Here is a 13,642-nt window from a genome sequence, read left to right as displayed (position 1 = left end):
ATTATGGAAATGCAAATTAAAACCACAAAAATTTAAATTAGATACCACTACAAACCCACCAAAATGGCTAAAACTAAAAATACTGACAATATCAAATGTTAACAAGGACATGGAGCAGTGGGAACTCTTATACCTTGCTGACTGGAATATAAAATGGTACAGCCACTTTGGAAGACAATTTAAGTTGCTTATAGAATTAAACATAATTTACCATATGACCCTGCAATTCCACAGTATTTATCCAAGAGAAATGAAAACATTTATTCCTATGAAGTCTTGTATTCAAATGTTCATAGCAATTTTATTCATTATAGCCCCAAAATAAGAAATTAAATATCTATCAACTGGAGAATGGCAAATAAATGGTGGTATCTTTGTGTAATGGAATAGCACTCAGCAATAAAAGAAATGAAATACTGATATCCACAGCAATGTAGATGAACCTCAGAAACCTTACGGCTGGGATGGAGGAAATGGGGACAGAAGGGGCACTGACTATAAAGGGCACAAAGGAACTTTTCAGAGCTGTGAGAATCTGCCAGTGATTACACATCTGTCAATGTTTGTAAAACCTCATCAAATTGTACACCTAAAATTGTGAGTTTTATTGAACATAAATTATACCTCAATAAAGCTAATTTTTTTTTTAATAAAAATTATGTTTCTCTTTTCCTCTCCTGGGCATGAGACTCAAGTTCAGGGTTACAAGATAGCATTATGGCTTCAGAATGGCTGTCTGTCCATGGTGGATGTCTGACCACACTGACTCTTCCTGAGATAAACATCTGCCTGGGTCTAAGATATGGGCTCCATGCCTGCATCATCTGAGAATTCTGCATCCCCATTTGGCTCTCAGTGGTATGGTCCACAAAGCTTTCCGAAGCCATGTCTTTTCATCATAACACCAAGGGCTCTTGAGGCACAGCACTCCAGTCATCCTCAACACCTCTTCTACTCCATTCTGTGGCCTCTCTTGGGCCTTTTCTGCCTAGTTTTCTCTGTTTTATCACATGAAAGCGCAGAGTTTATGATGGCCCTGGAACCTTGCTACTTCTCCCAGGTCCCACGTAGAGAAGGAGGAACATTTTCCCTTTGAGGTCCTTGAATGTCCAAGTTGCACTGTTGCATTTCCTGAGCCTGGTCCTGGGTGGACAGGCTGCCATGGCAACTTGTTTCCTCACCACCTCTCCTAGTTCCCTAGCTCAGAAAGAGGGGTTTTTGTTTATTTTTATTTTAAATTTCCTCTTCCAATGTAAAGAAGGACAGCTGGCTTGCTAAATATTTGTCTAACCCTATAAGTAATATAAAGAACCTTTGCTTTTAGAGGAAGGAAAGAAATTGAGTAAGAGACCCTGCCAGGGGAGAGGAAGACAAAAGTAGGGCTATGCCTAGGGCCAGAGGAAGACTGAGAACAGGAAATACTCATGCAATCATACGAGGCCATGAAATTTCTAGACAAGGGAGAAGGAAATTTGCCTGCTTTACTTATTGTCTAAAGCTGGTTCTTCCCTGACTCAGAGTTGATACGTATTCTTTTCAGGACTTATAAAAATTTTAGTTGTTCCCTCTCTCCCTCTCCAGTACCCAGTGTCCTATATAGTCTTTCTTATCCTAGACTTAACCATCTCACAGTGGGATTTGAAGATGAGGTCAACCAGGACCCTCACACCAAATCCTAAGGAGAGCTTTGGGACAAAATCATGCTAAAGAGGACCCAGATCACTTTTTCTAGACAATAGATTCCTGAAATGATTTGTCCAGCCTCAAGCTAACCTCTGTTTATTTGTTCCCTATAAAAATAATTTAAGGTATATTATTCACAAAAGCAAAAGAATCAGGCAGTGAGGTGAGAAAGCTACCATTTACTGAGAACTCTATGTTGGTCTGGGTCAAGACTTCACTAGTGTTGTACCATTTAATCTTCATAACAACTCTTAAATCATGTTCAGTCTCGAAGTTAAGGAAACTTAACTTAGAGACTGAACATCTTGCCCAAGTTTACATAGGAAGAGGAGGGATGTGATTCAAGCCTAATCTGAGGAATTTCCAAATTAGTCGTTTCCATTAATGCGTGCTGTCATCCTGGTAGACAATGTTAAAGCCACTCATCCCAGTCTTAGATGAAATAACAGGAGGAGGGGGAGGAAGAGGAGGAAGGAGGGAAAATCCTGGGCTGTTGCAGATGGGAGGCAGTGATAGGCCATATTTCATGAAGATCTTTGCTAAGAAAACAGACCTGTGTAGACCCACAGTTCCTATTGACTATGGTATGGGAAAGAGAAAAGGTATAAATGAAAGAGGAGATTTGCAAGGCAATGGCTTAATTAAATAGGATAGACTAGTGTCGTAATGTTATGAATGTGTTTTCTGTTATCGTTTTTAAAAAATTCCAGCAAAGATAATGGAATTTGAAAAAACATGCACATTTTTGTAGCAAGAATGAGGAATGGCCTGTAATGTCAGGATTCTAGATTCCAAGCAAACATGGAGAATCTCTGTTTAATGGACCTTCTGGAAGACTGTCAGCTTCAGAGACACTTGGGCATTCCATACCTCCCACGGGCTTTGGAACTCAGTCTCTGCTTGCTATAAAATTATTTAGAAACTGCTAGGGAAACCAAGAGGACCTCTCAGGCACTCTGAATTTTTGAAGCCTGATTGGACTTGCAGAATGACTGTAAATTATTACAGACATAAGCTCAGCATTTCTTGTCATACTTTGTGTATGTGAAGGCGTTCCTTTGGTTCGTAACTATAACAACAAATTCTATAGCCTATTGTTCAATAGCCCATGGGCTGCCTAATAATCACTACTAGAATTAATTTGTTTTAAACTGATTTACACTGTGCTGGCCTGCGCTTTGCTGAAGGGGTACTAGCCTTATACCTTTGCAGGGACAGAAGTTGTGTTCCAACAGCCTGCCTATATTCTTAATCCTGTTTTCCACTAGTGGACTCCTAGAAGAAAGGGCTTTGTAAAGGCCATGGCAAATGACCTGTATAGAATATCATGGAAAAGGGTAAGGGATTTGGAGCCAGTGAACACAGATTTGCATAAGTACTGCCATCTATTGCTGTGTGAGCTTGAGCACACCGTTTATATTCTCCAATTTTCAATTCCCTCGCCTATGTAATAGAGGTAATAATTCTCTGTGTGTGTGCGTGCGCGCACATGTGCACTCAGAACATTTGACTCCTTCTTGCTCCCTCTAAGCCCCACCCCAGATGCAAAACTATGGAACACTTCATGAATTTGTGTGTCATCCTTGCACCGGGGCCATTGCTAGTCTTCTCTGTGTTGTTCCAATTTTAGTATGTGTGCTGCTAAAGCGAGCACTGGAGATAATTCTTATGGAACATGGTTGTTCTAAGGATTAAGTGAAACAATATGAGGAAAGCTTTGCTGAAATCATGAAGGACCATATGAATTTTCTTATTAGGTGCACAGGTGAGTGAACACCAGGCAGGTACATCTGCACGTTGATGAGGGTGGCCAGAAGGATATGTTAGAGACAAAAATCAAGTCTGTTTCCATGGTAGTTCTTCCACTTGGATCATGCTCACCCACCACAACCCTGTCTGTTACACCCACTTTGAAATGAGTAATAAGAACGAGGGGGGTAAAATGAAGCTTTGAAGAAAGAATCAGTAACTTTTCTCGGATATGTGCGTGGGGTGGGAGTTATGCAAAAGGAGGCAAAAGAACAATGAAATGAGTTGGGAGTAGGGCTAGAGCCCTCTCAGCATCTTTCCATCCTAGAGAAGGGAGCTCCTCTTGTGAGAGTCTTGGTTTCTCTGTGATCATGGGCAATAAACTGGTTCCTCATTGGTTACATGTGCACATAATTTAAGACTTTACTACCTAGTACTGTAAACATTTACTTTAAAGATGAGATAGGCACTTGGAGCTTCCTCTCAAGAGTTTTGATTTCTTTTATGTGTGTGCGTGTCTTTCACTATAGGTGGTCCAAGCCACATTGTTACTTTAACACTTTGATTATGAAACAGATTTTATCCATACATACTGATTGCAGTGGTTTTAATTTTTCCCGTGCCAGAGTTGGGGGTTTTGGGCAGGATTCTTTTTTGAGAGGGTTTTTTTCCTTTTCTTTCTTTTTTTCAGGAACAGAAAGAAGTTGCGGTCTGAACTGCTGGGTCTTTGAATGACAAAGCTTTTCTACCGCCTTTTAAAACATGACCTAAAGAGTTCCCATGGTGTCTCAGTGGGTTATAAACCTGACTAGTATCCATGAGGACAGGAGTTCCACCCCTGGCCTTGCTCAGTGGGTTAAGGATCCTTGGTTGCGGTGAGCTGCGGTATAGCTGGCAGCTGTGGCTCCTTAGCCGGGGAACTTCCATATGCTGCAGATGCAGTCCTAAAAAGAAAATAAATAAATAAATAAATAAAAACATGACCTAAAATCTGTATCCATATCTTTAAAAAAATATTTCAAGTCTGATCTTGTCTTCATGTAGTAATAATGGGTATTATACAACTGTACAGAGAATAAAATATCTAGACATGAATAAATGCAACGCACAATAAACATAAGTAATAGCATAATAAATGCGAAAAAGCGTCTTATGATGATGATGATGTGGTTGAATTAAGTGGATCGGAATCAAGTGCAGGCTGCATATCAGGTTAGCTGCCCAATATTCTAAGACTGTTATATTGTGGACCGGAGGCCTCTCAGAAAGAATAGCCTTCAGTGTAGGCTTTTAATGTTATCTCCAAAGGAAAATATACATATAATCACAGATACACTGACAGGACCAAGAGGCACTTGCCATACAACTTTAAATACTGCTGTTTTTGTAACCTCATGTTGACATTTCCATGTCTTTTAATATAGGAAACGGAGACAAACAAAAAATTAGATGTCACAGACTCCCCCTCCTCCAAGCTGTTCCCTCTGAGTTACCATAGAAACAGTCCTATAACTAATATTTTATACCAGTGGGTTCTGGCGAAAGGAGGATGTAATCATGTTTCCAGGGGAGTCAGAAGAGCTAAATTATGAAAGCGAATGTCCACACTCTATGTAGGGCTGGGAGAGAAATCCCTTGTTTGACTTTATATTATACCCAGCTACTCTCAAATAAGCACACATTTGCTCATTCAGTGACAAGTAATATCGAAAGACAGCGTGGTGGCTTCCTGCTACCTCTTTCTTGAAGCAAGTCTTGTCATTTTACCTTCAAAGAGTGATATCATTTATGTATCCTGCCCCATTCTCCAAGTTCCCTATGTATGGGGTATTTGGTTTGTTGCATGCGCTTCTTATAACTGTCAGGAATGTTTTCCTTAAGAGTTCAAGATCAAAACAAAGTGCTGATCACCTTTTTAGCTTTAGGGAAGAAGAAGTAGTGGTGTGTCTTACAAAACAAGGCATACCCTGCAATGTTTATTGCTTAATTATTCCTTGTGAAGCTTCCTATTTTGGCTCTATGTTTTAGCCCTGAGATGAAGTGTGAACAAAAGAGTTCAGTGTTCTTCTGGAATGGGACTCAAGCTTTACTTATCTCCTTCACTGCCTTTTCCTTTGTGTCAAAGCTCAATATCTGTCCTCTCCCTTCTAGAAAGCCTCATATAACCATGTCCTTTCTCCACAGCATAGCCTAGGACTGCTTGGCTCAGGCTCTCAGCATCCAACCTTCCAATCAGGGCTGCTTCACAGCAGAACTTTCCCTGAGGATGGTGCCTGCGGGGAATGTGCAGTGCCTAGTAACCCACTGTCTGCCTCCATGCTTTCACAACACCTATTTCAGTTATTAGCATTTTTTTTAAAGGACCACACCTGCAGCACATGAAAGTTCCCAGGCTAGAGAACATACACATTTTAGCTTATTAACACAAACAACTCTAGCTGTATCACCAAACCATTTCCAGCTCCTTGAAGATGTAAACAGTAAACTGTGATTACTTGCCAAATGTAGTGTTGTGATGCCTCAATAACAATAGGTTTTCTTTTAAAACTGCTTTGTGGCATTAACAACATTGTGTTAAAGGAGGGGAGGGCCAAACAATATCCACGACTATTAATGTCACATAAAGAAATAGAACCAGACATTGGTGCCTCATAGGTAGCACATGCCAGAACTTATGAAGTGTTTCTGTAGCAGGAGGAAGAAGACAAGTCCATGTGTGGCTGCGGCAGAAAACTGGGGATAGCAGAGAGGAAGCTGGGAGTCCAGAGCCATTATCACATCTAATCTGCATATACTCTTTTTTTAAATTTTTTTTAAAAATGTGCTATAGTTGATTTACAAGGTTCTGTCCATTTCTGCTGTACAGCAAAGTTACCCAGCCATGTGTCTATATGTTTGTATACGCATTCTTTTTCTCGTATTATCTTCCACCATGTTTTATCCCAAGAGACTGGATCTAGTTCCCTGTGCTGTTCTGTGGGACCTCATTGCTTATCCACTCCCTCCCCCTCCCCACTCCCTCCCCCTTGGCAATCACAAGCCTGTTCTCTATGTCTGTGAGTCTGTTTCTGTTCTGTAGCCAGGCTCATCTGTGCCATATTTTAGATTCCACATATAAGTGATGTCACATGGTATTTGCCTTTCTCTTTCTGACTTCACTTAGTATGAGAATCTCTCATATATTCTTTATGAAACAAAAATGAGTTGAAACAGAAAAATGAGTTAAAACAGTCACTCCCATGTTAGAGAGGAAGAAAGAGAATTAGTGATTAAATGACATGCCTGTGGCCACTGGACTAAGAAATTGAGGAAGCAGAACCTACAGTGCCTTCTGGATTCATACTGCACAACATACTTTCTGTATTAAAAGGATGGGGATCTCTATCATCAAGGGGCAGTTAACGTGATAAAATAGACATGTACGTATATGTTCAATGGAAGATTCAGATCTTAAAATTATAGCAGTTGGAGTTATCTTCTCTGGCAAGAGATGAATGCAGGTATGCTCTTCTGTTGAGTGCAGATTTGCACATGTCAGAGATCAAAAGAGCATTTAGACTGGCATTCTCTTATGCAGCGGAGGCCCCATATCATCTCTCTCTTGGAAGGCAGCCATCCCAGTGCCACCAAAATGAGCCAGAGACCTTACCAACCAAGACAGGGGTCCTTTAAGAAACTGCTCCCCGGAGTTCCCATCATGGCTCAGCAGAAACAAATCTGACTAGCATCCACGAGGATGCAGGTTCAATCCCTGGCCTCGCTCGGTAGGTTAAGGATCTGGTGTTGTGGTGAGCTGTGGTGTAGGTCGCAGACACAGCTCGGATCCTGCATTGCTGTGGCTGTGGCATAGGCCAGCAGCTATAGCTCCAATTTGACCCCTAGCCTGCGAACCTCCATCAGCCATTGGTGTGGCCCTGAAAAGACCCAAAAAGAAAAAAGAAAGAAACCAGTCCTGTTCCACTTAACTGCATGAGCAAATCAATGGACAGTACACAGGGTTGGCTTCATAGGTGTGTGACCTATACAGTCATACAAGGACCTGCTGTCAGAAGGGCCCCATGCTTGGTTTCCTAATCTGGTGTCACCATCTTGAAACCCTTAATCATTTTATTTTTGAGCTTACCTTTTGTAAGTGAAGTCTGATGGAACAACTGAGCATGCACGTGAGCAGCAGAGGCAGGCCAGGCAGCAGTGCACACAAGCATAGGCCTGAGCTCTGGCCATAGCAGCAAATGTGGATTTTGAGCAATTAGTCCGGTGACCGAGTGCTAAGATGCGTGCCTAAAGCAGTATGGGGCACCACCGTGTGTTGGTTTTTATTTTCACAAAAATAATTTGAATTAACTTCATGTTATGTTTCAAGGATGAAGTTTATATATACTAAACCAGTCAATGCATAGTAATTGAAAACCTCGTACAAATAATCCATCAACAAAATGAGGTTTCTGCCCTCATGGAGTTCCTATTCTACTTATATAATTTTTTCCAATTGATGCAACAATAGCCTACTTTTTAAAATTAGAATTATTGATTTGAATGTATCAGTGGGGAGCATCCTTACAACAAATTTATAAGAATGTGATTATAGCTAAGTTTCCCGACCTTTAATTTTATTGACTAGCTTGCTCTAGTTGCTTTGATTATTTTCCATTAATTTTACCTTCTAAGGGAAGCCATCCCTAAAGAGCTGAATATGGAATGTTTTATTTTAGAATTGTGAGAAATGGGAGACAGTACCACAGACACAGAACAAGAAGAGGAAGAGGAGAAAGAGAAGGTTCAAGGAGACCCCATTTACGCTGTGGCGCCCACAATTAACATCCAAGATGAGCGGTTTGTTGACTTATCCACAACTCCAGCCTTCATTTGTTTGCACGAGGTAGGTTTCTCTTTACATTGACTATAGTGGGACCTGAATCTGCTTAAAAATTCAGCAGAAGCCAACATTGCTATCAAAATAATTTACTCTGTGCAACCTGTAGGCAATTAGGTGCAGTTTGAAGAACTTTAAAATAAAATAGCCCCTACCTGCGCTTATCACAATCCTGAACTAAGGCAGTAGTGTTGGTTCTGATACTTTCATAGAATAAGGAATACTTGCATATATGCCACCAGTTAAGTACATTTTGTGGGTTGGTAAATGAAATAAAAGAGGTTTCTTTCATTATTGGATATATTTCACTTACATAAAATGGAGAAAAGAGATCTTGTCATATAATGATAAAAAGAATATCCAGTTACCTAACTAAATGTAACTACTACAGTAGAGCCCTGAAATCTGCTGTTGCCTATTAGAAGAGAAGCAAAAAAGGGAATATGATTGCTAGATTTTTGTCTGATTGCCTAATTTTTTAAAAAGCAAGATGAACATTTAGGAAATACTCATGTATTAGGAGAGATTTGTTGTTTTTTTTAAAACTAATAACTGACTACATATGCAACTTGTCATGTTTGAGAGCTGTCCTTGAGAAAATAGTTTAGAGGACATTTGAATTCTAAACTTTATGTGACTATAACTGAATAAAATATCTGAGAAAATTGATAGTCATAATAAAAATAAGCTAAAAAACATCAGAACATAATTGGAGTTTACTTAAGACCAAGAAGCAAAATCAAATCCCCACCCAAATATTTTGTTGGTATAAATATTTTAAACAATTGCTGCAGCTAATACTGAGCTTTTATTTTGTGTTTACATGTAAACATCATGTCAGGAACACATGATGTCAGCGTGTCCTTTTACTTGTGCTTTCATCTTTGATCACTTGGTTAAGGTGATGACTTCCAGGTATCTTCTCTATAAAGTTATTATTTTTCTGATTGAAATTAATAAGTGCCTATGGGGAGATAATCTGAGACTATTTAAGTATCCTGTTCCTCCTAAAATTTTCTACTATTTTTATATCTCTTGATGAATCTTGTTCAAATTAATTATTACTATGGTGGTTGCCAAATGGCAATTTCTAATTCCACCATTTTCTTCTACATTTATTAGTTGGCTTCCTTCAATAGGAAAGAATGTTCTCTTTTCTTCCTTTTTCCTATCAGTCCATCCATCCATCAGGGTAAACTTACAGAGTTTTTGTTATATTAAATGAGTTAAAATCATAGTTACTGCTATGACTCATTTAGATGCTTCAGCTGTCCCTGGTATGGCCAGTGCTCGTCCTCACAAAAAGGCTCATTTGTCCTTTCGACAGGATCCCATGACACTTTGTGTACATTTTTACTCTCATAATAATATGTTCCAGGCTCATCTTGCATTGTTGTTGCTCCAATCCTAAGATCAGCCATTTCCCAAAGGATCACTGGTTCCTCTTTTAGTGGAGAATCATATTTGAAAAGTAGGATCTCAGTGCTGGGCCTGCTCATTGCTATTGGTGTGTCATTGTTTCAAAATACTCTTAGCTGGGAAATAGGTGCATAATTATATTTATCGACACAAATTTATATTTATTTCTATATCCATCTTTACATATTTCAAACACAAGTTTATATCTCTAATCTTTTTTGTTTGTTTGTTTGTTTTGTCTTTTCAGGGCTGCACCCACGGTATAAGGAAGTTCCCAGGCTAGGGGTCGAATCAGAGCTGCAGCTGCCGGCCTACATCACAGCTCACAGCAGCATCAGATCCAAGTTGCGTCTGTGACCTACATTGTAGCTCACAGCAATGCTGGATCCTTCACCCATTGAGTGGGGCCAGGAATCAAACCTGTATCTTCATGAATACTAGTCAGATTTGTTACTACTGAGCCACAATGGAAACTCTTCTCTAGTCTTAATATTTTTAAATGATCAAGATTCTCTATTCTGCTAAAATTTATCATATGTTCAACTTTGCAATAGGTTTTCTACTTTTATACAGCTACCTTTAATAATTCTATCAATTAAAATATAAGACCAAACTAGAGTTTATTTCTACCAGAAGTTATATCAACAATAAAAATTGTAGTCAAGTATTTTTGAGCCACAGATAAAGAAGCATGAAAGGTTTACTGTATAAAGTCAAAGAACTTAGGACAACTCCTGCATATTGATCTTCAGTGTAACAATTTAGTAAACATTTCAAGTTTTTCTCAATACACATGTATGCGCAAGTTATAATTATTAATCATTGGATATTACCAGCCCTATAGTGTCAAAGAACTGTCCTACCCTTTTGAATAATTACATCAGTAATTTTACTGCATGACAACTCTTCCTCTAGCCAGCAAAATATTGCATGAATTACTGTCTTCAAACAACTTTATTTCTATAATAAACACCCCTGAGATTGTTCCTATTGGCATCTATAGTTTTATTTTCTAACTATTTTAACATTCCTTTAAGATTTTTTTAAACCTACTTTATATAAGCGATCCTCATTCAGTTGTCTAAATAGAAGCTGTGAAAGAAAGCAGTCAGAAATGCACTTCCAAAGGTCCAGATTCTTGACATCACATTGAAAGAACCGTAAGCTGCTTACAGCATTTATTATGGTTAATGCTAGTCATACAATTGGCCCAAGATTACTGAGTTGTAAAATGTGGATGTAAAGCTCCAATATTGGAGAATATCCAATCTCATCCAATATTGTCTACAGAATGTGTTCAATATTCATGGCACTCTGCAAGTTGGGCCCAAACTATGTTTGCAATCTAATAATTCACTTAGGCCATCGTGATCTTGTGTTTATGTTACTCCCTATAGCAGGGACTCTCCCATATTCAGATGGCTAGGAAACTGGCACATATTCACAAAGCATGATACAAAGTCATAGCTGGCCACAATCCTCCTAATCACATTGCCTTTGAAAGACTGTGCTACTCCAGCTAAAAAAATCAGATCAAACACTTGGCAGGACCATGCTTTGCATCTGTTCCTAAACTTTTAGACTCAGTTCCCATGTCCTTTGAGAAACTTTCCCTGAGCAGCCAGGTCATGGTATTTCCTACAACCTGTCAAATCTTACAGCATTTGTAGATTGCACCTTTCACTTGGGACTGAGTCATTAACAGATATTTGTTGAATATCTTCTCATCACAAAATATTTTGCATAGAAAATTTAGTTACTCACTGACCTTAGGATCACATTAAACAATAAGACTTACCCAGGCAGGAATTTCACTGTGTTAATTTACCTTTGGGATTAATGGTCAAAGTGGTGCTTGGGAACTAAGTCACATGACACACATCAGTAGACTATGTGGGTTAATACTGGACACCTGCTGCCAACTTTGCCATTGTACCTAACTATGAGGTCTGGAACTTCACAGACTTTCCTTTTCCCATTGAAAACTTTTATTAAAAATTTTTTTGTTGAAGTATAACATATATATAGTAACCTTCGCAAATACTCAGAGTACAGATATTTGTTTCACCTACACCTATAACTAATGTTCAGAACTAAATTCATCATTCTCCCAATCCTAATTCTCCTCCTGTGTTCTCTTTGTCATTTTGAGAATTAAACATCTCCATTAAACATCACTTGAATGTATCTCTTCTTCATTCCTACTGTATTTCTACTCAGATCAAGATATATTTCCTAGAAATAAAAGGCATCCAAATTGGAATGGAAGAGGTAAAATTGTCATTATATGCAGATACTATGATATTATATATATAGAAAACCCTAAAGGCGCCACATAAAAACTACTAAAACTTATATTAGAATTCAGCAAGGTAGCAGGATACAAGATTAACTGACAGAAATCTGCTGCGTTTCTTTAGACTAACAATGAAATATCACAAAGCTAAAGTAAAGAAATAATCCCTTTACACTGTAAACCAACTATAATGGGAAAAATAAAAATCATCATTAAAAAAAGAAATAAACCCTTTAAAGAAAGAATAAGATACTTGGGAATAAACCTGGCTAAGGGGGTGAAAGACTTATAGGCTGATAGCTATAAAACACTGATAAAGGAAACTGAAGATGATTCTGGAAAATAGAAAGATATCCTAGGCTCTGGGATTGGAAGAATTAATATTGTTAAAATGGGTGTGCCACCCAAAGCAATCTACAGATTTATGCAATTGCTATAAAATTACTCAGATTATTTTTTGCAAAAATTGAACACATAATCATTAAATTTATATGGAACCATAAGTGACCCAGAATTGCCAAGCAATTTGAGGAAAAAGATGAAAGCTGGAGGCACAACCCTCCCAGACTTCAGATGATACTGCAAAGCTACAGTAATCAAAACAGTGTGGCATTAGTACAAAAACAGACATACAGATCAATGGAACAGAATAGAAAGCCCAGAAATAAACCCACACACCTATGGTCAATTAACCTTTGACAAAAGAGGCAAGAATATAAAATCAGGGAAAGAGAGTCTCTTCATCAAGTGATGCTGGGAAAACTGGACAGCTGCATATAAATCAATGAAACTAATACACATCCTCACACCACACACAGAAATAAACTCAAGATGGTTAAAATATTTTAACATAAGACATGACACTATTAAGCTCCTAGAAAAGAACATAGGCAAAAACATTCTCATAAATCAATGTAAATCATACATTGCCTCCAGGGCAATAAAGATAAAAACAAAAATAAACAAATGGGACCTAGTAAAATTTACAAGCTTTTACACAGCAGAGGTAGACATCAACAAAATAAAATATAGCCTGTAGACTGGGAGAAAATATATGCAAAGATGAGAGATACAAGAGCTTAATTTCTGAAATACATAAAAAGATCATATGACCCAATATAAAAAACAAACAATCCAATAAAAAAATGGGCAGAAGACCTAAACAGACATTTCTATAAAGAAGACATACTGATGGTCAACAGGCACATGAAAAAATGTTCCCTGTCATTAATTATTAGAGAAATGCAAATCAAAACTACACTGAAGTATGACTTCACACTGATCAGAATGGCTATCATCCAAAAGTCTGCAAACAATAAATGTTGATGGGAATGTAAATTGGTGCAACCACTATGGAGAACCATATGGCAGTTACTTCAAAAACTAAAAATAGAATTACTCTATGATCTAGTAATGCGATTCCTAGGCATATATATGGAGAAAAGCATAATTCTAAAAGATACATGCACCCCAAAGTTCATAGCAATGCTATTCACAATAGCTAAGCCATGGAAACAATCTAAATGTCCATTGACAGATTGATGGATAAAGATGTGGTACATATATACAATGGAATATTACTTAGCCATAAAAATGAAATAATACCATTTGCAGCAACATGG

The 13,642-nt window shown here is 38.2% G+C and overlaps 1 protein-coding gene and 1 non-coding gene across 2 annotated transcripts in view; one reads left to right on the top strand and one right to left on the bottom strand.

Annotated features, from left to right (window-relative positions):
* The window catches only part of CCDC146 (coiled-coil domain containing 146), a 125,675-nt gene that overhangs the window by 11,360 nt on the left and 100,673 nt on the right, over window positions 1–13,642 (top strand). Inside the window, exon 2 of the mRNA XM_047752028.1 lies at window positions 8,145–8,311. Coding sequence (XP_047607984.1) covers window positions 8,156–8,311 — 156 coding nt within the window. The 5' untranslated portion in view covers window positions 8,145–8,155. The remainder of the gene's footprint in view (window positions 1–8,144; window positions 8,312–13,642) is intronic.
* On the bottom strand, window positions 3,230–3,337 carry LOC125112321 (U6 spliceosomal RNA). The gene has a single exon (XR_007131114.1). It is a non-coding gene; the product is annotated as a U6 spliceosomal RNA (small nuclear RNA).

Source organism: Phacochoerus africanus, chromosome 11 (genome assembly GCF_016906955.1).
Source record: "Phacochoerus africanus isolate WHEZ1 chromosome 11, ROS_Pafr_v1, whole genome shotgun sequence".
NCBI classification, from domain to species: Eukaryota; Metazoa; Chordata; class Mammalia; order Artiodactyla; family Suidae; genus Phacochoerus; species Phacochoerus africanus.
The sequence above is the reverse complement of the archived record's forward strand: the minus strand, read 5'-3'. Positions and strand labels throughout refer to the sequence as shown.